The sequence below is a fragment of the Lepeophtheirus salmonis genome, chromosome 2 (genome assembly GCF_016086655.4).
Source record: "Lepeophtheirus salmonis chromosome 2, UVic_Lsal_1.4, whole genome shotgun sequence".
Lineage (NCBI taxonomy): Eukaryota > Metazoa > Arthropoda > Copepoda > Siphonostomatoida > Caligidae > Lepeophtheirus > Lepeophtheirus salmonis.
Window position 1 is genome coordinate 21,625,837 of NC_052132.2, and position 24,233 is coordinate 21,650,069.

At 30.5% G+C, this 24,233-nt stretch overlaps 2 protein-coding genes and 2 long non-coding RNA genes across 4 annotated transcripts; 2 read left to right on the forward strand and 2 right to left on the reverse strand.

Annotated features, from left to right (window-relative positions):
• Window positions 1-3,114: 3,114 nt before the first annotated feature.
• On the forward strand, window positions 3,115-4,128 carry LOC121132422 (uncharacterized). The gene is made up of 3 exons (XR_005869330.2): window positions 3,115-3,345; window positions 3,419-3,699; window positions 3,764-4,128. It is a non-coding gene; the product is annotated as an uncharacterized lncRNA (long non-coding RNA).
• Window positions 4,129-4,134: 6 nt separating this feature from the next.
• LOC121113872 (uncharacterized) lies at window positions 4,135-16,006 on the reverse strand. The gene is made up of 12 exons (XM_071894150.1): window positions 13,787-16,006; window positions 8,624-9,259; window positions 6,973-7,758; window positions 6,496-6,583; window positions 6,373-6,439; window positions 6,207-6,320; window positions 5,941-6,031; window positions 5,704-5,874; window positions 5,250-5,379; window positions 4,717-4,967; window positions 4,496-4,661; window positions 4,135-4,421 (listed from the first exon to the last, which is right to left on the reverse strand). Exons 1-11 carry the CDS (start codon window positions 15,842-15,844, stop codon window positions 4,500-4,502), a joined length of 4,554 nt encoding a protein of 1,517 aa, XP_071750251.1. The 5' UTR covers window positions 15,845-16,006; the 3' UTR covers window positions 4,135-4,421; window positions 4,496-4,499.
• On the reverse strand, window positions 10,584-12,316 carry LOC121132421 (suppressor of cytokine signaling 4-like). Its single transcript, XM_040727811.2, has one exon. It carries the CDS (start codon window positions 12,172-12,174, stop codon window positions 11,518-11,520), a length of 657 nt encoding a protein of 218 aa, XP_040583745.1. The 5' UTR covers window positions 12,175-12,316; the 3' UTR covers window positions 10,584-11,517.
• Window positions 16,007-16,066: 60 nt separating the features above from the next.
• LOC121132423 (uncharacterized) lies at window positions 16,067-18,106 on the forward strand. Its single transcript, XR_005869331.2, has 3 exons — window positions 16,067-16,239; window positions 16,899-17,156; window positions 17,717-18,106. It is a non-coding gene; the product is annotated as an uncharacterized lncRNA (long non-coding RNA).
• The last annotated feature ends 6,127 nt before the right edge of the window (window positions 18,107-24,233 follow it).

A 24,233-nucleotide genomic window follows, 5' to 3' on the forward strand; every position in this document is an offset into this window, starting at 1 on the left:
CTAATATAGGTTCATATATGTTTCCAACGTGGGGTTGCTTTTCTTTCTATTACTCTATCTTTGACATACGTGAAACCTCTCTATTTGTCTTTTCCATCTTTTTATATGTAGGTACCTCAATGGACGATGAGTTTTGTTTACTTACATTCGTTTGTAAACAAAGCGTCAGAGAGTGGTAAAATAATACAACACCCTGAATTTCATTTTTTAGAATATTAGTTGATAAAAAATAACATGTATAAATGTTTATCAACTAGAAAGCTCTGTTATAATTCTTGTGAGAATGCGCCATTTTTTAAACAGCAAGCTTCAAACTGTCACACCACCTTGTGGATAATATATATTTTTTAGTTTGCTTAAGCCCAATTTGAATTTCAGCAGGAATACGATTTCTTTTTCTTATTTTTTAATGAAAGAAAATTTTGAAATGGAATATATTACCAAATAGAAATAGAAATTTAAAAAAAAAATATTGAGGGAATTAATTAATGCTACAGCTTATCACTATACGACTTTTACGATTAAAATTCTAGATGAGAAAATATCAACTTGGAAGTTTGCTGGACATTTCATCCTTCATTCTCAGCAAGATGGTTTGTGTGAGATTATTCACAATTTTAAAAAGTTCAAATCTTTTAATTCAAAATAGTCGTTTGCTCGTTTTTTTTTTTGTTTTTTTTTCGTTATTCAAGTCATTTTTTGTTAGTCTTATGGTTGCTTTTCGAATTTTCAGAAACTTGTTCATGGTTTATTGGTTATTCCTCGTTTTAAACGCGTGTATTGGAGTGCATTGTTGTATTATGTATTTCGTGGTTCTTTTTTCTAGGAAAGTAATTTTAAACTATATGTTTATTTATATCTGTATGATACAACTTTTCTAGATGAGAAAAAATAATCAAATCTGATGTTCCCTTAATGTTTGAGAGCTTGCGACAGCCCTTCTTGTACATAATATTTGAAGGATATATTTACATTTTTACATATTATATATGTACAGACGCATCATTTTTTTTATTTTTTTTATTTAATATATATATATACAATAACTTGAGGTTTTTAAATCAAAATCGGGCGTTATACTCATTTTTCCATCCCTCGAAACTTAATAGGTTTTTTGTGTGTAATTTTTTGGGTGGATATTATTGCTCATGATGCTTGCTCATTCCCATTATTATACTTATTATTACTTTAACTTTTATAAGTTGTTCAGAATGGTTGTGTTAAAACCAATTATAGAGGAGTCAAAGGTAAAAATACCCATCATCTCTTTGGATTTAAGAATTAAATGCTGATTCTCTATAAAGGATTTACTTAAATAATATATAAACTTTTAAAAACCCTTTATTATTAATATTATTGTTGCTACTAGAACCGTGATTGAGGGGGGAAAGATGCTTTTTGACCTATTTGACCATGGAAAGAATACTATTTTTGTAATAACTAATTCAGTCATTACATTGAGCTATAGTATTTTTATTTTTTTATTTTTTTGTGCATCCCTCATAAGGATTGAATATATCAAATTTCACAATTAATAAACTTATTTTGTAGCATGTGTGTTGCGTCATATTGGCTAACTAGTTAAAATAAATACATAAATATATTTTCTGTTTTTATAAAGTCTATCTCTAAAAATTTCATTCATCAGATACAAGTATTGTTTTTTGCTCTTATACATATAAGTCGACAATTCTTAAGTAATAAAATTTAATAAATAACTTAATTAACAAGTAAAATAAGATTTTTTTTTTTTAACTTGAGAGATATCTCGTACAATGCTTTTGTGCACTGTTCGATGTCTCCGAATGACTATAAAATATATGTATATACAAAATTTAAAACCTTGTTTTAATGTCATTGCTCATTTACTGTTTTTGCATAAAAGATTAGAATCATACTTAGGATATACAAGTATCGAAGGCTAACAGTCCCTTCTCCAATTTTTCCGAACCTTTGGTGTTGCTTTGGACATATTATTGACTAAATTCAAATAATGAGATCTGGGAATTGGAAAATTGGAGTCATATATTTAAACATAATTAAGTACAGAGATACTTAGATATTGAAGGAATGAATTTGAGTATTCAAAGGTACATAGGTATAGTCTGAGATATAATAAATTATTTATTATATCCCAGGATTAGTGTAGAATTGATCTAAAAAGACTACAGACCTATCAGTCCGGTCCTAATAAAATTTGTCAGTCCTAGGAACGGTCCTTATCGGTCTCTTATGGAAATTACAACAGCGGAAATTACGTAGTTACTACTAATTACGTCATTTCAGTCTGTGAAGTTTCATCATAATTCATAAACACTTTCAAACATACAATATACTTCAAGTTAAAAGTAATCCTACTTTTAACTTGAAGTATATTGTCTAAAATGTTATTTTTTTATTTTATTTCGTATGTGACTAGAATGTATTATTATACGAATATATCAGTCATTATTTTTTACATTCTTAAATATATTTTCCAATCCTAGCTAGGAGTGAAGGAAATAAGAAGATAGCTAAGACTGAGGTCTGATAGACCGATGATTCTATCCTTAATAACGTTGAACGTCAGAACAAACTGGACCGATAAAAAATCCGATTAGGAAATCAGTCCTAGGACCGATCCAACACTACGTCTGATACATCCCTACCCCTCTCCCTTACATTACAAAAATCATACCAAAGACACAAAGCCTTTGTTATCTCTAAATTATAAATACATAGACGGATATTCAAGTCATGGACTAATTCAAAAGAGTAGAAATGTATTCGGTATTACACATTATAAGAGTATCAATTAGTTTCTTATTGTTTAAATCCTTTCTTTTGTACATAATATGTCTGCATACATATGAAAGGGTAGGTCTTTTATGTCATCATCATTCAATAACCCTTTATTTATCCAGCGTTATTGATAACTAGATGAGGATCTTAGTAGATTAAAAAAATATTTTTGTCTTCTCAAACTCTCTCGTTTAAAGCGTTACACCATAATATTCTATACACATTTCCGACCAATTGTATAGAAGGCGGAGCTTCTTCTATAGTCAGTCTATGACTATGTACATACATTGAATAATGATAATATTTTATTATTTCCTATGAATATAAAACCACATGTGCGCCAACATTACGTGAGAGCGAGGGAAGGGAGATTTTTAAAAAAGAGATGGAAATGGTATGTACGTCTATGCCATATTAAATATGGGCCGTGCGATATGTGCCCATGAGAAGAAAAATAATACATTATGGTTGTGGTTCCCTTATCCTCAGGTCTACTACAACATATTGGGTTTGTGAGTAAGTGAATGAGATTTAAGGGAACAGAGTTAATACGAACGCCAAGAGGTAAGGATATCATTATTATATCAACAGGAGTAACTAGTAATTGCTTAATTATTAACTTTATTTAAATTGATAGAGAATTGATTTGAATTTGTATCATTGTTATTATTGATATATAAGAATATTATCATATTAAGTCATGTTTGCGGTTTATCCAATGGAAATTGAGTCTCGTTGTTTTTCTAAGAGAAAAGCACGAGCTATTTTGGATACGTTTGAGTGCAGAGTCTGCAAAAGAAGTTTTACAAAGCAGTATAATCTTTTAATTCATGAAAGGACACACCGAGACGAAAGCCTCTCCTCTTGCGATATTTGTGGAAAACATTTTAGAAAGGCAGAGTCTCTCAAATATCATCGGTTTGTATTTTTTAACTTTTTTATAAGTATATTTAAATGAAGCATTTTTTATTTATTCACCTAGAATGGTTCATTCTCCGCCATCGACCATACCTAGGGCTCTCAATGGATTCTTTTCAGAATGCGTCACGTACTAATGAAAGGTCCAATTGTTAATAAAACCCCGATATATCCATTCTTCTTTAAATATAAATTCCCTATATAATATATATATATATTGAAACTAACATAGAATGTTAAATATCTTTCTTTCCTTATTTTCTATCCATTCGTTGAGCTAACCCTCTTTTACATCAATATTCTTTGTATCATCATTTTCTTAAGATTTTGTTATATATTCGTCGTTAAATGTTTATACAATATATTATTATTACATAATGATAGACCGCATATGGAGTGTCTTCTGAAATTACATAAATAACACACTCATATCTCTTTTATTTTTCATTAATTTTTTTTCAACTTTTATTTATTTCTTGTATAGGTATATAAAGATATATATTTATTTTTCATACAATGGTTACTTGAGCATACATGTTGAAAATGATATAGTATTATTCAATTTACAAAAAAAAAGAGTTGTAAACAAAGGTTTCTTTATTTTGAAACAATAGAAGCAAACAAAGAAATAAGGTAGATATGGGTAATTTCCTCTTGAACGGCCTCCCTTTCTGTAATTATTGTTTCTCTAATGTGTAGTAAAAATCTGTTGCATCATCGAACTATAAATACTGGTAATATGTAAGTAAAACAAACAGAAAAAAAAAACATAATTTAGATAAATATTTTATGTTACTTTTTCATCGATGAAGATCTACTCTGAAATGAGGAGGGATTTTATCAAAGAAAGGATGAAGGAGGCTCTCTCTTAGGGTAATTCTTTCAGAGGGATCATACATTAACATCTTTTGGATGAGATCAAAAAGTAAATTATGGTCATCTACATCACTAGCTTTGTATTTCTAAGGAGGAAAAAAGAAGAGTATAAATAGTAATGTTCAGTATTCAGTTCCTTACGAGTAAATCTCGACAATTATCCTTAACATATTTTCCTGCGGCGCTATTTTCGTCCCAGATCAGAGTTCCATGGGCGTAAAATTTAGTTTTACTACGCCGGATAAGTTTATCAGGGACTGGTCCTAATATTTTTTCCATCATGGCCAAATGTTCAATATTGTCATGGGTTTGGAAGAGAGTAAACCCAAGATAGAGTTCAAACATGATGCAGCCAATGCTCCAAACATCACAGGGTTGAGACCAACCCAATTCTATTCAAATGAAGACGATAATAAATATGTTTATATATTACAGTAAAATATTATCTATTATAAATGTAGAACAAATAAATTAAATTGTCTTTTATATTCCTTTTCTTTTACCCTGGAGCAAAAAAAAAAAAAATCATACTACTCGAGTTCAAAAGGATAAATAGCAATAATGAAGGAAATTTTTCTCATTACATTGTGAAATTGCCTCAAGTCAAACCCGAGAAAAAGACACACTAATACAAACAATGATTATATAATTATATGTAATATGAATGATTTTACCTAAAATAACTTCAGGAGCACGATAATGTCTTGTAGAAACGACTTTAGAGTGATGCTCCCAGTCAAAAGTAGCAGAACCAAAGTCAATCAAATGAACCTCCGTATTTTTGATTCGTCGATACTCTCTTTTCTATTAAGTATATCAAAAAAATAAAATAATATATAATATTACACTTAATAGCATTTTGAATTCATCCATAATAGAGATGTAGTTACTTTTTTTTAAATGATAAAAGCAAATAACAAATGCGACATTTTGGATACAACAAAGGCAACAAAAATGTTTGTATGTACGCGTGTATATTTGTCGAGTTAGATAGACTTACATCACTTACATATACATATAGAAAGAAAGCGACGTCAGATATTTGAATAGTCTTTTTATGAATTAAAAATAACTTTTTGGCTTTGGCCGAGTTCCACGATTTTTTATTAGAATTGATTAATCTCTTACCTTTTTAGGATTATATGACACTTCCCAATCTGAATTTGTAAATAGGATATTCTCTGGTTTTAGATCTGTGTGAGTTAATTTACAGCTATGAATATATTTTACAGCGTAGCAGAGCTGATACGTAATATGGCGAACTTGATCCAAGGAGTAAGGATGATAATTGTTTTCTTTCTGAAATAAGTGTAGCATTAAAACTTGTAAGATAATGAATAATAATAATAATTGATTCCGTCATACCAGGAAATCAAAGACACTCAAGCCTAATAATTCGAAGGTGAGGCACATATGACCATAGTAATTGAACCAACTTAACATTCTCCCACAAAGACTATAATAAATAATAATGGAATAAATTGTGGGGTTTTTTTTTCCTTTTTCTCTTTAGGTGATTAATGTTCTTTTGTTGGGCCATTGTAACTGCTCACAATGATTTACATTTAAAAATTGAAGAAGGAAAAAGAAAGAGAAAGGATTCCCACACATACTTAAATGTACGCTCTTACTGAATATTAGTTGGATCTTTTTCTTGAATTTTTTCTAGCACATTGACTTCGAGTTTTGCCGCTTCTCGATATTTATCCACATTTTTGATAATTTTGAGAGCAACAATTTTATCACTATCAAAATAATAATTATCACAGTGTGACTATTGAAAGAAAAACAAGGTACCTATTAAGTTCTTTCACTTTCACGACTTTACCGAAAGTCCCTTCCCCCAAGGTGGCAAGAATTTTATCTAAAACAACATACAAGAAAATGTTAATTATTACGACCTTCATAATATGAACTTACATCTATAATTCTCAGTTTCAACGACGTCCCCCATTTTGTAAGCAAGATGTCCGTCTTCGTCATTGCCGATGTGAGGAGGATTTAGGCTCTATAATAATAAAAAAATATTTGAGAAAGTAAAGAACAAAAAATCATTATTTGGATTTATCTAAAGACCATAAATAAGTAAAACAAGATCTAAAAACGGTTTTATTTTATGTATAGAGGTGTAGTATTTATGTATTATATATTTTTATTCTTTTCAAAAATACCACCAAAGAAAATGTCATACAATCACTCAAACAAGGCTTGCAAGGAAAAGGGTAAGATGTTAAAAAGTTTATCACCGGATGACTAATAAAGATATCAGGACCAACACTCTTCTTAGGCGGGTGGTCCCTTGACTTAACATCGGACGAAAATAATAAATATAATAATACTACTAATACTAAAAGGAATAACACCATGGATGATTTTTTTGGGAGAAGATTGACTCACCGGAATCGGAGCCGTATGGTTCCACGAATATTTTTTTCTATGGGTCTCTGGTTTCGGTCTTAACTGTGTCGAGTAGTCAAATTCTCCAGAACCCTCAATATCCTTAAAATTAGTATTGCTGCTACAAGTCATATTGGGCTTGAAGGAATTAACAGCTCCCATGCCATGAACTGAAAGTGTTTTTTGTTGTCTTGAGAGGGATGTCTGCGATTGGGAATGGGGCAATTGAGACGATAATTGCGATTGATAATTGGATCCTTTGCCGAGATGAGACAACATATTAGCTGTAGATCGTGACTGAGTTAGATACCGAGTTTGATGATCTTCGTAGATATTTGAAGAATTGAACTTTCGAGAATAGTCTGGGATATTGAAAGAGGAGACCTCCTGAAAACTGTTTCTTTGAGAGAGACCTCGAATGGAAGCATCCCCGTTGTTAGTGGGGGCAATGTTGCTTGTTGTTGCTGTCAAGGATGCGGAGGAATTCGTGATGTTAGCATTGCTGCTGCTGGGAACATAATGATTCAAGTAAGTTGAGTTGACATAGCCTCCTTGGTCATGAATCGTATGTTTGGACAAGGAGGCTTCTTTCTTAATTGGCTTGACGATGGAGTCGTAAAGTTTATTTCCATTCCCATCCAATGGCTTCTTTTTCGTGTATTTTGAGATGAGATTGTCGACCTCCTTTTTACGCTGATATTCCAAATCTTCTGATGATTCGTCCACTTTCACGAATCTTTGAACTGCAGGTCGTCGATTAAGAGACAAATAACTGTAGTCATCGATCTGAAACGGTTTGTTTGATTGGGAGGGATGATTTAGGGAACGATACGTGGATATACTAATATATTTCATTTTTTTCCCTTTTACGAGTACACTTCATTATGTATGTATTTATGTTGTGAAATGAATAATTATTAATAAATACACTTGCCTATGCGTTCATATAGTCAGTAGTAGTCAAATATCACTGATTACGTCATATGAAAAGCATCAAAATCTCTAGGATCACAAATAAATTCAAACATAATATTTGACAAATATATTATTCACTCATTCACTTACTATTATATCAATATATTAAGTAATTCATAAACATTATTTCGCTCGCTTTAAATATGTATATTAATATATGTTTGATTTACTTAGGCCGTGCTGTACACGTACAATTCAAATAAAAGATTCACAACATTAAAAAAAGATGAGTGAATGCTTGTAGAATTACAAGTTTATCAAACCTAAATATAATTACAAAACATGCTTGTTTTGTTGTCGTTATTATTATTGAAACTATTCGTGGCAAAATATAAACTAATTTTCTTCATTATGATGTGAATAAATTTTTAATTCATACTAAATTTTTTTGAATTCTAAAGTCAAAAAAAAATAAAATATATAAGCTTCTAAAAATAATTGCATCGAAAAGAACTAAAGTGTATTTATTCACTAATTTAAGCATCAAAACACAAAGAAGTGATATATTTTCTCTCAGTTAATTTTTTTGCATCACTACTGTTATTATTATATAATAATACAAAAGGTTACGTGTTTATAATAAATAAAATAGTTGCGATGTTTTTTGAAAAAATAAACCCTCAAAGCAATATAAATTATAATAACGGTACATAATTAATCATGAATAATTACTTACTCGACCATCATGATACATTAAATCCACGTTCGAATAACTTTTTGATTTTTGAACGTTATATTTGGGTAGTTTATCATCCAGTCCATTAAGGTTGACATCGTAATATTGATTTCTCGATGTTGATGAAGTGGGAGCGTGGGCTCCTGAAGAAGAGTTAAAAATATTTTTAGATTTAACTCCACCAGTAGCACTATTATTCATAATATCAGATGCCCTTTTGTAATTATCTTGATGTCCCCCAGATCTCCCAACCAAGTAAGAATATTTGGGCAGACGGGGGAATGTAGAAATCTTTAAATCATTAATCACTGATTCAGATGAATCAGGAGAATTGCGTTTATCACAATTATTTAGAAAACTGTTACTATTGCTGCCTTTGTAAGAAGATATATCATGGTTGGATCCATTTATTCGAGAGAGGGAATCTTTGGATGAATTTTGGATAATATTTCCATTACCATAGAGTTTATCTGTTAATAAATTAGAACAAGATAAATAAGAATGATCCGATCCCAGAGTGGAAGGATCCAAGGTAGAAAAGTTAATGCTTGTATTAGCCCGTCGATAGAGTTGCTGCCGACGTGGTCTTCCAGGCATCAGATTTGCCATATTTGAAAAGACCCTCTTTAATGTAGTTTATCGTTATTAATTATACATTGCAAACAATAATTATCACTCAGAGACACACATAACAGAGCAAGGCTAAAATATTTAACTAATTATGAATATTCTGTTAAGGATAGGTTTGAATAAGATAGATTCGGCTAATAGAAAATATGCCTCACTGTTTCCCCCATCTCCATTACTTTGAACAAATGCCAACATTCGTTAGCTTTTCCTTCTATCAAACGGACAAAGATGGACGACTTCATATTCTAAGGTGCTCGAAAAAGTAAGAAACAACTTTGAGTAAGGGAGTGGAGGTAAAAAAAAATTAGAAAGCACATATACAATTTTAAAATCTCTAATAATAGGTACTTAATTTATTCTTTCCAAGAAAATCAGGACATTCAGTGACTTAATTCATAATTGAATGTCATTATAGAATCAAGAAGTCAATATCCTTCTAAATTACTGTTTCCATGATATTATTAAGTTTTTTTTTATTATAATTTCCGTCGAAAGTAATGACTAATATATTGGTTGATTAAATAGGTTATTGAAATATATATAAATACACACAATATCTTAGCTTTTAAATTGATATGTAAGTAAAAGGAAATTTTAAGGAGAAATACCATAATATGAAAGTTAAAGCGTACGTATTTTTTCACTCTAGGTATATTTTAAGATGAATTGTAAATCTAGAAATTTACATAATATATGAATGTTTTCAGTCAATGTCACTTTATAATTATTAGTTAACTTTTAAAGTCTAAAGAAATATTATACGAGACATAAAATAAGTTTTGTTGAAAATAATATCAGTTTTTCCGTCGAATTAATTCCAAAATACACACACATAAATGTGTTGCAAATGAGGTGTTTTCTTTTATCTGCCATAAAAATACCATTACCATTGTTTGAAAATTAAATATTCCGTAAAAAAAATTTTAATTGACATCTTATAATTGTATTTTATATTTAGCCCCGAAATGAATATTCTTTAGTGATCCTTAAATGAAGGAGAGAGATATTGATCAGCTTACCAACTGATAGTAGGACACCTTAAAGACCTATTAGTTCTTGAATGAGAGATATGCCAGTCATCGTAGAGTGAAACAAACAATGTAAGACGATTTTAAGTGAATTCCTTAAACTACTTCTAGCAACGTGACGTTTTAATAAGAGGAAAATACATATTTTCCAAGAATTATTATTCATCACAATAATTAAAAATATATACATAAATCGTTAGTGTTACGAATGTAGCAGATGCACATTTAGATCAGATTTATACAATATTTCATAAGAATGATCTCCTTCTTTCTACATAAAATAATCAAAAGAGTGAAGTATATAATGAATTAGGTTCCTATGAACTATTTATTAATACATATACAAATAAATAATATATGTTTGAATTATAAACATATTTACCATAGCTTCATTTTGATATAGTTTGTAAAATATTTTGTGGATAAAGTTAAACAAAATATATATATATATAAATTGGTAGACAGATATATGTATTAAACAACAAAAATAATGAAACATTCAACAGATACATATTCATTTAAATACTGTGGTGAAAGGAATGAATTTAGACAACAATTATTAATTATCCTTCATTAGCTATTACAACAGTCAGTTAAAAATTATAAATACAATTTACTTTCTTGGTACAAAATTATGTATATATATATATATTATATAAATGTAATATATATATATATATATATCTTCTTCTTGATATAATAATGACTAAGGTTTGGTTAAAAAATATTTAAAACTATAAATATATATACATGTATATTTATTAGTTATACAATGTATTTGATTTTTTTTAACGTTTGTGCCGCACTCACAGTCAAGGTTCATATTAATTATAATATTTAAAAAGAAATACGAAAATCGTTTTGGCCTTGAATACATACATTTAAAGTTAATTTAAGGATTAAAAAAATAATAACACTATATAAAGGTACAATTTGGATGAAATGCTATACTATAGACATAGTGAATGTCAGTTATGAAGAATGAAATCCCGAACGAACTTGATACTATTATTGCCCAAAATGAGCAAAGAACTGCGATTATAAGTGACTGAGTAAATATGACTCATTTGAGTGAGTAATAAAATGACTAAAAGCTGCTTCTCATTTGCTTCTACTTTTTCCCCCCTCATCACATCAAAAATAAAAAGTATATACATTTTTATATCCAGAGATTTGGTTCAATGTCACCGATGAATTGAGTGATCTTATGAAGAAAAAACGAAGTAGATGTTTTAGTTAGTGTAGATAACGTTTGGCCACTTTGTGATTGTAGTGGTATTCACGTAGATACCTTTTAAGACTTCTAGGCAATGGTAAATATCCTACTGAGGAGTAAGTAGAGTGGTCACATATCACGGATCTGGCCAAGTCTTTTAAAGAAAAAACATGTTTGCGGAGTACGGGTTTGACAAGCATAGGCTCGAAAAACATACAGTTGGAGGGATTTTTATATTGTTCTAGGAGTCGACAAACACTTTCCGAAGAATGGATTTCCGGATCGTGGCAGTCAAAGCTAAATCTGTGCTCTGATTCTTCAATGCGGGCATGAAGACTTCGATTGTAGCGTCGAAAACTAACACTGAAAACAAATTCATCTTGAACAGAGTCTCTGAGAAGAAAGGTTCCTTCTTCTTTTCCTTCCAAAAGGAGTTCAGCCTCATAACGATCGATTTTACCCCAATAAAACTGACAGTTTATGATTTCACGCATCCTTGGAACAAGATGGCTTTTGTAGTCCACTTGGAGATCAGTAGGAGGTGGGAGTCGGGGCTCGATGAGACATTCTTCTGAAGACTTTTTAGATTTTCTTCCACATATTTTTCGAAGATTGATGCACGTGAAAAATTTAGACGAGTCCTCAGTAAGGGAAGTACTCTCTGAGCTACTTTCCATCCTTGATCTAATCCCTCACTTTAGTAAATGTAGGGACTCAAAAGAGACGAGAATAATTAATAGTGACAGTAACTGAGTCAATCAAATTGTGGTAAAAATTTGTTAAGCAAACTCAAGTCAAGTGAAGGGGAAAGAATAAAGCAAAAGAAAAAAGAAGAGGCAGGCCGAGAAGAATATAGTGTGTTGCAGTAGTACTTTTTAGTATATACTACTATTATAATAATTAATAACTAAGCATATCTAAGGCATAGCATTTACATTAAATCTAATTCAACATGCGCCTATTTTATCTTCTTCCTCTTGTATACATAATATAAATATTTTATTGGCTCTCTTGCTCCTTCTCCCGTACTCCTCCTTCTCTTCATCATTTCCAGGAATCATTCCTACCTGTTCCAAGAATTGCACCTTCTTAAGCAACTTTCTATATCTCTCTCCCTCACCTGATATCTAACATCATTCTTCTTTCTCCGTTGCCAAGGCCGCCTTGCAAGTATTTGGGCCCGAGGTATTAATAAAGTGGAACTCCTCCTTCAATCTTATTAGTCCTTTTTCTTGATTTTGAAACTAATCAATTTGTCCTATCCATCTCAAGACTTAAAAACAATAGTTAAATCTTTCCTTGGATACTCCTAGTATTTGAATATTGAATGAGTGCAATGAATAAAGCATCATTTGAGTAAAAACTTCATCCTTATCTTGAATCATTTGTATCCCTATCAATTCAAAATGGAGTTTATCAGTGAGGAATAACTATTAATGCATTCTGGTCTCCTAATTATATCAGAGGAAAGACCATGTAGAATGAATGCAAGGATCAGTCAGTAACATGAGTGAATTCTATGAACAGGCAATAAATTAATTTATTTCATAAATTATATTTAAGAAGTTGGCTGATATCAACCTAACACATCAATTATTGGGATTAAGTTCCTGTAAACTACGTAGTCAAAATAAATAAGACATTTACCAAGAATAAGAGTAACTCCAGCGAAACACTCCATAATTAAATTAACAAAATACTTCTCTGAACGCACGTATAAACACATGGGACTAAATTGGGAATATATTTATTTAAAATACAGCTTGCTTCTTTATACCAAGAAAAAAAAAATCAATTTCATACTTAAAATAATTATACAAATAAACTTAGGAAATGAAGCCTTCTTTATAAAAATTAACAAAGTAAAAACAACTAAATGTATAAGTTTTATAATATCTATAAGAAAAAATAGCTGCCCATATTATAAATATTTGTAATACATTTTGGCAGTAAACTGTGTGACAAAGAGTACGAATGATTTTGCCATTGACGGACGGACGATTCCGATAAAATAAAAAGGAAAAAATCATTTGTCTTAAGAATTGTAACAAGTAGCAACTAAAAACAAAAATAGAAAAGCTATCTTTAAAAAATAATAATAACTTGCTTCACATCTTGTGAAATTATTAGCGATAATCATATAAGCAATAAAAATGTTTCAATAAAAACATACACAGAGAGACATGCAGACATTCATGACTTGGAGTTAGTCAAAAGTTATGCAAAAGAAAAAAAAAAGTACAAATAAATGAGAATTGAATTAAGTTGCAATTTAAGTGAGTTTATTTACAATGCATCGGATGCTTGAGAGGTTTGATGAATTTCAATTTTCTCTACGGTCATATCAGGATTCATTTCAGTGGCCTCTTGAATAGCTTGAGCAAGAGCTTCATCATGATCAATTGGATCCCCATCCGATTGAATTGTCACTTTTTGTTCAACACGTGTTTCTAAATCCCCGTCCTTTTCTAAGGAATATGTTGTTGTCTCAACGGTGCGAGATTTGCTAGTTATAGTTTGTGAGGAAACAACTTCACCTCGTAGATTTGCAGTTCCAATATCTTCAGCCGGAGAAGTTTTAGGAATTTCGTAACGGTCAGCCTCGCCTCCTGCAATAGTGGATGTATGAAGGACGTTTTGATGAGATAATAATGTCTTCTCATCAAATTTTGACCCAGAAACTGCCGATTTCGAGAGAAAAGATGTTTTTCTTCCATTTTCTTCTTCCATATGGCCAACAGAAGTAGTAATTGCATGAAAAGATTTATCTCCAGGACTTTTAAATGCAAAATTTTCTTCAACAGGGCCATCAAGACGGAGGGAAGCATTAAATGGAGTACTTATTTGATCATCAACATTTGTTTCATATGATGAAGAAACATATTTATCATCATTATGAAGCGGAAGTGTTAATGGTTCACTAATTGGTTTAAAAGAGCTCACAGTGGATTTGATTTTATCCTCTTGGATTGATTTATTAACATGTGGTTTTACAAAAGATTTAGGAGATCCGGGGCTGATGACATTATTAAGATTGGATGGTAGCTTTTGAATTGGCGGATGGTTTCCAAGAATATCATAAGGAGGAGCAAGTTCAGATTCTAACTTTCCAGTTGCATCTCCACCATAGCTCTGGTTCAGAGCATCCATCATCAGATCAGAATTATTATGAATCAATCTCTCTGATGTAATATGGGGTTCATCAGAATGAACTGTGTGGCGCTTTCTATGCTCACCGCTACTCAAATCCTTTTTTTCCGAAATCAAATTCATGGAGTGAGATCCATAGGGTGGATGAGAAAGATTTTCTCCAATAGCCAAATTTTGCACACCAGGAGGTTCATCTTCAATAGGAGACATTCTCTTATCCATTGTATTTTTATCCTTTTCACTTTTTAAACTAACTGCTGCTTGATGTTGTGTTCTTCCTGAGTAACGAAATTTGGAGCCAAATCGAGGAAATCGGAATTTTTCTTTGGGTTCTGGTGAAAGAAGTCTAAAAAACCCATGATGTTCAGCACATATTTTCCATAATCTTTTGGCAGCTCTATGATTGACTAATTTGAATCCAATCGTAGATTCAAATTGTTCAAATTCTCCTGGCCTCAATTTAACAAAGAAACCATTTCGTTTGTAGGATATCTTAATAATTTTAGGCCATGCAAAGCGATTAATTCTTAATCGATCCCGATATACCAGTATTCCTGAGGAGCAGACTCCCAACATAATATCAACATTATCGGAATCTTTTGCATGGTGTAGATTCACACCGTACATGGCTAACTTTTTAGCATTCTCGAGATAGTGAAGCTCAGCCTCAGCAGGTGTTTGTCCCTTAATAGTAGAGCGATGGATTTCAGCAATTTTTTCTAACAAGTCTTCGGATTGAACTGGAGCGAAATCAAAGTCTTGGAGATACTCTGTTCCATTTCCATGCTCAATGGGATCATAATCCCCCAACTCACTCTGGACAACATATGCTCCGAGCAGAGCATGCGTCACGAAGCTACAAGGCAATTTCCCCGTCTTGATGTCGTTTTGAATCTGAAGACACATTTGATATCGCGTCAAATCCTCGCTCAACTGCGCCGGCTCTGGCGGGTAAAACTTGACCTGAAAGAGACAGTTACGGGGCTCGCATCCCAATTGCTTACTGATTCGACGATCCCCAGAAACCCAGTTCGGAACTTTGTCTCTTTTATCCACATAAATCAAACCAAAGTAATCCTTTTCCACCAAGTTCAAGTGTTCAGACACTTTGTCCACCAACTCATTCCCGCTCGCCTTTTTATCCAGCTCCACCTTGATGATGGACCCATCCAACAGCGTCACTTCCACTTCCATCATTCCAAACCCTCAATCCACCCACAATCAAACACAGACAACAATCCTCAATAGACAATAATCACAAGTCCAGTCACTTGTAACCAACTCATTCCATCCAAGGGAAAAAACCAACGACGCAGGGTGAGGCACACATAAAACAACAAATACACAAGGAACAGCAATTCTAACAAAAGCTCAATTCCATCAAATAGCAAGAAAAAGGAAAGAAAAAGAGGAAAAAGAGGAAAAGAAAAAGAAGAAGAAGAGGCAGGAATGAGTTCCTTTGTGTGTCTTCATTATCTGGACCAATCATCTTCATCATTCAGACCAAAGCTTCAATCTCATTTGCTCTTAGTATATGGTATTTCATCGATTAGTGAATATCAAACCTGCTGCCTGGGTCACTGAGTGGGTGTGTGAGTAATGAAATGACTAATGTGCTATGTTTTCCCCCCCCCCCATTCAATCTATTTTTTTTTACTCTTTAATTTTCATTTAATAAACCTCGGTTATTTTTATATTTTTGTAAATATTATCATTTACGTTAGAAACTATATTTTTCAAGGTTCCTTTGAGTTATTACATAAAAGCTTCATTGATTTTATTATAAAACAATTTGGAGTTTTCTCTTGGTCATCATACAAAACGGAATATTTATTTCAGATTTCCCATTTTGCAACCTCTCAAACTCTGAACTCTGAAAGTCCTGTACCAAGAGTTATTTATAGAACTTATCTAGTCGTCATATTAACATATATTGTAACATTACCTAGATTTTAGCTCTCTCCTGTTGTTCAAGATTAAACTATGCAATATTGTATGACGTCATTTACTTACAGTATGAATTGTATCTATGTAAGATACATAAGACTTCAAACTTTAAATATTCTAGAAAAACTTATATAATACTTAATTCAATTAATAGTATAACGGCTCTATCCTATTTTGATTTTCGAATTTGGAGCATGTCCATGATTCGATCAGTCACGGTTTTGGGAACTTAAAGAATATTAATATTAACAAAATATGAGTATATTAAAAATTGTGTCTATTAATCTTATTTTTATAATTTCAGTCTTTCTTTAAATTTAATTTGACTTAGATTTTAAGTCGAATGAAAATTGATTCAAACATGAAAAACAGGATACATCATAAATTTATAAAAAAAAAAGTCATCAAACCCTCCGGACACGATATAACGAATTATATTTCCGGGGAAATTATAACGGTTGGTCGCCCTAATAAATGTAAATTCAGTGATTACTAAAACTAAAGCAATGTTTTTACTTTGAATGTGAAGTAGAATCAACACTCGGTAGATACAATTAAACAAGTAAGATGTATGAATTTTTTATAACATTGTCTATATTCTTAATATCATTATTTTAATTCCATCTATTCAATTTCTTCATCCTTAATTTTTATTTGACTAAAATTTATTTTTGTAAATATTATAGTTTACTTTGATAATAAACTGTATTTATACAACGCTACAGTAAATAATAGCACATTTTAAGCTTTGCAAAAGAAAAATGATATTAAATTTGTATATTTTGTTTGGATAATAAAAACAGTACGTTTTTAATATAGATATCATTAGATCTACCAATATGTCTTGATTTAGAACTATGTTACCACAAGGAATGCTATATTGGATGCATTGTAGAATAATTTTTTTGAAAATTGATTTTAAATTGTATATTTTGTTAAGATAATGAAAAATAAACTTTTTAAGATTGTTATTTTTCTTTAAATTATAAGATCTAACAATATGACTGCATTTATCAATATTCTACCATATTCTACCACAAACTAAACAATATTTTAAGATTTGCGAAAGTTATAACATTTTTTAAAATTAATATTGAATTGTAAATCAAGTTTTTATAACAGATATCATTAGACATGATGGACTTTTCATATTGGTCAAGACTCTTGGATTGACAGACAAGCATTTGCAACATACTAGGCAAGAGCAGCAATTTCCACTTTGCTATGATCCAGGGTTTGTCAGAAGAAGAAATGGTTGGCTGTGGAGCGACAAACCACTGAGAAGATTCGGGCAGGTAGTCAAAGGTCGAGTCGTTGGAGAGTGCGAAACAAATAGCTACGAAATCCAAGATTAGGTGGAGGTGTGTCCGTCGGACATCTTGGTGCAAGGAGATGATGACTACAAATTTCGAAATGCGTGATCCCGAGAACAGCCACCCTCATAATCACAGTTCATGAAATTCAAGCATCTTCTTTTGTTGAGGATAAAGTATCTCAGATACCTTCTTTTGTACTAATTCTTAGAGTACATGGAAGTATTTCTGTCTTTAATTAATGAAGATCGATCTAAGCATATGAAAAACACTTCTAAATTAAAAATTTGTCGCTTTATTTATCCAATTGTTTGTATGTATTATGTTTGATATGTTTCAACATTAAAATAATAACTAATATATCATATTCATGATGTGAGAATCCTAAGTAGGTATATTTATTTTATCACAAATTGATAGAAGTAAATTATATAATTTTTTCCCATGGAATAAGATCTAAATTACTAGAAAGTTACGCATTTTTTAAACATCCATAAGCCGAAAATAACGATTGAAATTACTATTCTGATGATATATATTTTATTGATAATACGAACTTTTTAAGGGCCTTTGAAAAAATATAGTGTATATATGATAACTAGAAGTGGACTAATATCCACCATGATCAAAAGAAATAAAGATTGTATTTTGAGTTTAACAATTGCCAAAATTTTAAAATACAGTATCGTTAAGAGAAATATAGGACACCTGAAATCTTTGAGGGACTGAAACCTTCCCATAGAGTTGACTCTAACTATACGTACCTAAATTAACCAAATTAGATAATCACATGAGTATCGAATTAATTTTTTAGAGGCGCTTTGTTGTCATAAAATATGTATTTACATTTATTCAATAAATAAATAAATTTATTGTAATAAATTTATTTAAGTAACGTTGACAAAATGTTTAATATTTTCCAAAAAACTCCAAATTTCGTGTTTTTAATTATAAATTCATCTTTTAATCATCAAATATAGCACTTGACGACATATAAAGGCTTTTGTAGAAAAAAATATCGCAAAAAGAAGTTTTTTCATGGAATTCAAGTCAAATATGGCTTAAAATGACCATATTAAATTTCGTGTATTTTATTACAAATTCATCTTTTAATCATCAAATATAGCACTTTGAGGACCTATAAAGGCGTTTGAGCAAAGAAATATCGCAATTTGAAGCTTTTTTCATGAAATTCAAGTCAAATATGGCTTAAAATGACCATATTTCTCGAAAAAAAACTCCAAATTTCGTGTATTTTATTACAAATTCATCTTTTAATCATCAAATATAGCACTTTGAGGACCTATAAAGGCGTTTGAGCAAAGAAATATCGCAATTTGAAGCTTTTTTCATGAAATTCAAGTCAAATATGGCTTAAAATGACCATATTTCTCGAAAAAACTAAATTTCGTGTATTTTATTACAAATTCATCTTTTAATCATCAAATATAGCACTTTGAGGACCTATAAAGGCGTTTGAGCAAAGAAATATCGCAATTTGAAGCTTTTTTCATGAAATTCAAGTCAAATATGGCTTAAAATGACCATATTTCTCGAAAAAACTCCAAATTTCGTGTATTTTATTACAAATTCATCTTTTAATCATCAAATATAGCACTTTGAGGACCTATAAAGGCGTTTGAGCAAAGAAATATCGCAATTTGAAGCTTTTTTCATGAAATTCAAGTCAAATATGGCTTAAAATGACCATATTTCTCGAAAAAACTCCAAATTTCGTGTATTTTATTACAAATTCATCGTATTTTATTACAAATTCATCTTTCATCTTTTAATCATCAAATATAGCACTTTGAGGACCTATAAAGGCGTTTGAGCAAAGAAATATCGCAATTTGAAGCTTTTTTCATGAAATTCAAGTCAAATATGGCTTAAAATGACCATATTTCTCGAAAAAACTCCAAATTTCGTCTATTTTATTACAAATTCATCTTTTAATCATCAAATATAGCACTTTGAGGACCTATAAAGGCGTTTGAGCAAAGAAATATCGCAATTTGAAGCTTTTTCATGAAATTCAAGTCAAATATGGCTTAAAATGACCATATTTCTCGAAAAAACTCCAAATTTCGTGTATTTTATTACAAATTCATCTTTTAATCATCAAATATAGCACTTTGAGGACCTATAAAGGCGTTTGAGCAAAGAAATATCGCAATTTGAAGCTTTTTTCATGAAATTCAAGTCAAATATGGCTTAAAATGACCATATTTCTCGAAAAAACTCCAAATTTCGTGTATTTTATTACAAATTCATCTTTTAATCATCAAATATAGCACTTTGAGGACCTATAAAGGCGTTTGAGCAAAGAAATATCGCAATTTGAAGCTTTTTTCATGAAATTCAAGTCAAATATGGCTTAAAATGACCATATTTCTCGAAAAAACTCCAAATTTCGTGTATTTTATTACAAATTCATCTTTTAATCATCAAATATAGCACTTTGAGGACCTATAAAGGCGTTTGAGCAAAGAAATATCGCAATTTGAAGCTTTTTTCATGAAATTCAAGTCAAATATGGCTTAAAATGACCATATTTCTCGAAAAAACTCAAATTTCGTCTATTTTATTACAAATTCATCTTTTAATCATCAAATATAGCACTTTGAGGACCTATAAAGGCGTTTGAGCAAAGAAATATCGCAATTTGAAGCTTTTTTCATGAAATTCAAGTCAAATATGGCTTAAAATGACCATATTTCTCGAAAAAACTCCAAATTTCGTCTATTTTATTACAAATTCATCTTTTAATCATCAAATATAGCACTTTGAGGACCTATAAAGGCGTTTGAGCAAAGAAATATCGCAATTTGAAGCTTTTTTCATGAAATTCAAGTCAAATATGGCTTAAAATGACCATATTTCTCGAAAAAACTCCAAATTTCGTCTATTTTATTACAAATTCATCTTTTAATCATCAAATATAGCACTTTGAGGACCTATAAAGGCGTTTGAGCAAAGAAATATCGCAATTTGAAGCTTTTTCATGAAATTCAAGTCAAATATGGCTTAAAATGACCATATTTCTCGAAAAAACTCCAAATTTCGTCTATTTTATTACAAATTCATCTTTTAATCATCAAATATAGCACTTTGAGGACCTATAAAGGCGTTTGAGCAAAGAAATATCGCAATTTGAAGCTTTTTCATGAAATTCAAGTCAAATATGGCTTAAAATGACCATATTTCTCGAAAAAACTCCAAATTTCGTCTATTTTATTACAAATTCATCTTTTAATCATCAAATATAGCACTTTGAGGACCTATAAAGGCGTTTGAGCAAAGAAATATCGCAATTTGAAGCTTTTTCATGAAATTCAAGTCAAATATGGCTTAAAATGACCATATTTCTCGAAAAAACTCCAAATTTCGTCTATTTTATTACAAATTCATCTTTTAATCATCAAATATAGCACTTTGAGGACCTATAAAGGCGTTTGAGCAAAGAAATATCGCAATTTGAAGCTTTTTCATGAAATTCAAGTCAAATATGGCTTAAAATGACCATATTTCTCGAAAAAACTCCAAATTTCGTCTATTTTATTACAAATTCATCTTTTAATCATCAAATATAGCACTTTGAGGACCTATAAAGGCGTTTGAGCAAAGAAATATCGCAATTTGAAGCTTTTTTCATGAAATTCAAGTCAAATATGGCTTAAAATGACCATATTTCTCGAAAAAACTCCAAATTTCGTCTATTTTATTACAAATTCATCTTTTAATCATCAAATATAGCACTTTGAGGACCTATAAAGGCGTTTGAGCAAAGAAATATCGCAATTTGAAGCTTTTTTCATGAAATTCAAGTCAAATATGGCTTAAAATGACCATATTTCTCGAAAAAACTCCAAATTTCGTCTATTTTATTACAAATTCATCTTTTAATCATCAAATATAGCACTTTGAGGACCTATAAAGGCGTTTGAGCAAAGAAATATCGCAATTTGAAGCTTTTTCATGAAATTCAAGTCAAATATGGCTTAAAATGACCATATTTCTCGAAAAAACTCCAAATTTCGTCTATTTTATTACAAATTCATCTTTTAATCATCAAATATAGCACTTTGAGGACCTATAAAGGCGTTTGAGCAAAGAAATATCGCAATTTGAAGCTTTTTCATGAAATTCAAGTCAAATATGGCTTAAAATGACCATATTTCTCGAAAAAACTCCAAATTTCGTCTATTTTATTACAAATTCATCTTTTAATCATCAAATATAGCACTTTGAGGACCTATAAAGGCGTTTGAGCAAAGAAATATCGCAATTTGAAGCTTTTTTCATGAAATTCAAGTCAAATATGGCTTAAAATGACCATATTTCTCGAAAAAACTCCAAATTTCGTCTATTTTATTACAAATTCATCTTTTAATCATCAAATATAGCACTTTGAGGACCTATAAAGGCGTTTGAGCAAAGAAATATCGCAATTTGAAGCTTTTTTCATGAAATTCAAGTCAAATATGGCTTAAAATGACCATATTTCTCGAAAAAACTCCAAATTTCGTCTATTTTATTACAAATTCATCTTTTAATCATCAAATATAGCACTTTGAGGACCTATAAAGGCGTTTGAGCAAAGAAATATCGCAATTTGAAGCTTTTTTCATGAAATTCAAGTCAAATATGGCTTAAAATGACCATATTTCTCGAAAAAACTCCAAATTTCGTCTATTTTATTACAAATTCATCTTTTAATCATCAAATATAGCACTTTGAGGACCTATAAAGGCGTTTGAGCAAAGAAATATCGCAATTTGAAGTTCTCGAAAAACTCAAATTTCGTCTATTTTATTACAAATTCATCTTTTAATCATCAAATATAGCACTTTGAGGACCTATAAAGGCGTTTGAGCAAAGAAATATCGCAATTTGAAGCTTTTTCATGAAATTCAAGTCAAATATGGCTTAAAATGACCATATTTCTCGAAAAAACTCCAAATTTCGTCTATTTTATTACAAATTCATCTTTTAATCATCAAATATAGCACTTTGAGGACCTATAAAGGCGTTTGAGCAAAGAAATATCGCAATTTGAAGCTTTTTTCATGAAATTCAAGTCAAATATGGCTTAAAATGACCATATTTCTCGAAAAAACTCCAAATTTCGTCTATTTTATTACAAATTCATCTTTTAATCATCAAATATAGCACTTTGAGGACCTATAAAGGCGTTTGAGCAAAGAAATATCGCAATTTGAAGCTTTTTTCATGAAATTCATCAAATATGGCTTAAAATGACCATATTTCTCGAAAAAACTCCAAATTTCGTCTATTTTATTACAAATTCATCTTTTAATCATCAAATATAGCACTTTGAGGACCTATAAAGGCGTTTGAGCAAAGAAATATCGCAATTTGAAGCTTTTTTCATGAAATTCAAGTCAAATATGGCTTAAAATGACCATATTTCTCGAAAAACTCAAATTTCGTCTATTTTATTACAAATTCATCTTTTAATCATCAAATATAGCACTTTGAGGACCTATAAAGGCGTTTGAGCAAAGAAATATCGCAATTTGAAGCTTTTTTCATGAAATTCAAGTCAAATATGGCTTAAAATGACCATATTTCTCGAAAAACTCAAATTTCGTCTATTTTATTACAAATTCATCTTTTAATCATCAAATATAGCACTTTGAGGACCTATAAAGGCGTTTGAGCAAAGAAATATCGCAATTTGAAGCTTTTTCATGAAATTCAAGTCAAATATGGCTTAAAATGACCATATTTCTCGAAAAAACTCAAATTTCGTCTATTTTATTACAAATTCATCTTTTAATCATCAAATATAGCACTTTGAGGACCTATAAAGGCGTTTGAGCAAAGAAATATCGCAATTTGAAGCTTTTTCATGAAATTCAAGTCAAATATGGCTTAAAATGACCATATTTCTCGAAAAAACTCCAAATTTCGTCTATTTTATTACAAATTCATCTTTTAATCATCAAATATAGCACTTTGAGGACCTATAAAGGCGTTTGAGCAAAGAAATATCGCAATTTGAAGCTTTTTCATGAAATTCAAGTCAAATATGGCTTAAAATGACCATATTTCTCGAAAAAACTCCAAATTTCGTCTATTTTATTACAAATTCATCTTTTAATCATCAAATATAGCACTTTGAGGACCTATAAAGGCGTTTGAGCAAAGAAATATCGCAATTTGAAGCTTTTTCATGAAATTCAAGTCAAATATGGCTTAAAATGACCATATTTCTCGAAAAAACTCCAAATTTCGTCTATTTTATTACAAATTCATCTTTAATCATCAAATATAGCACTTTGAGGACCTATAAAGGCGTT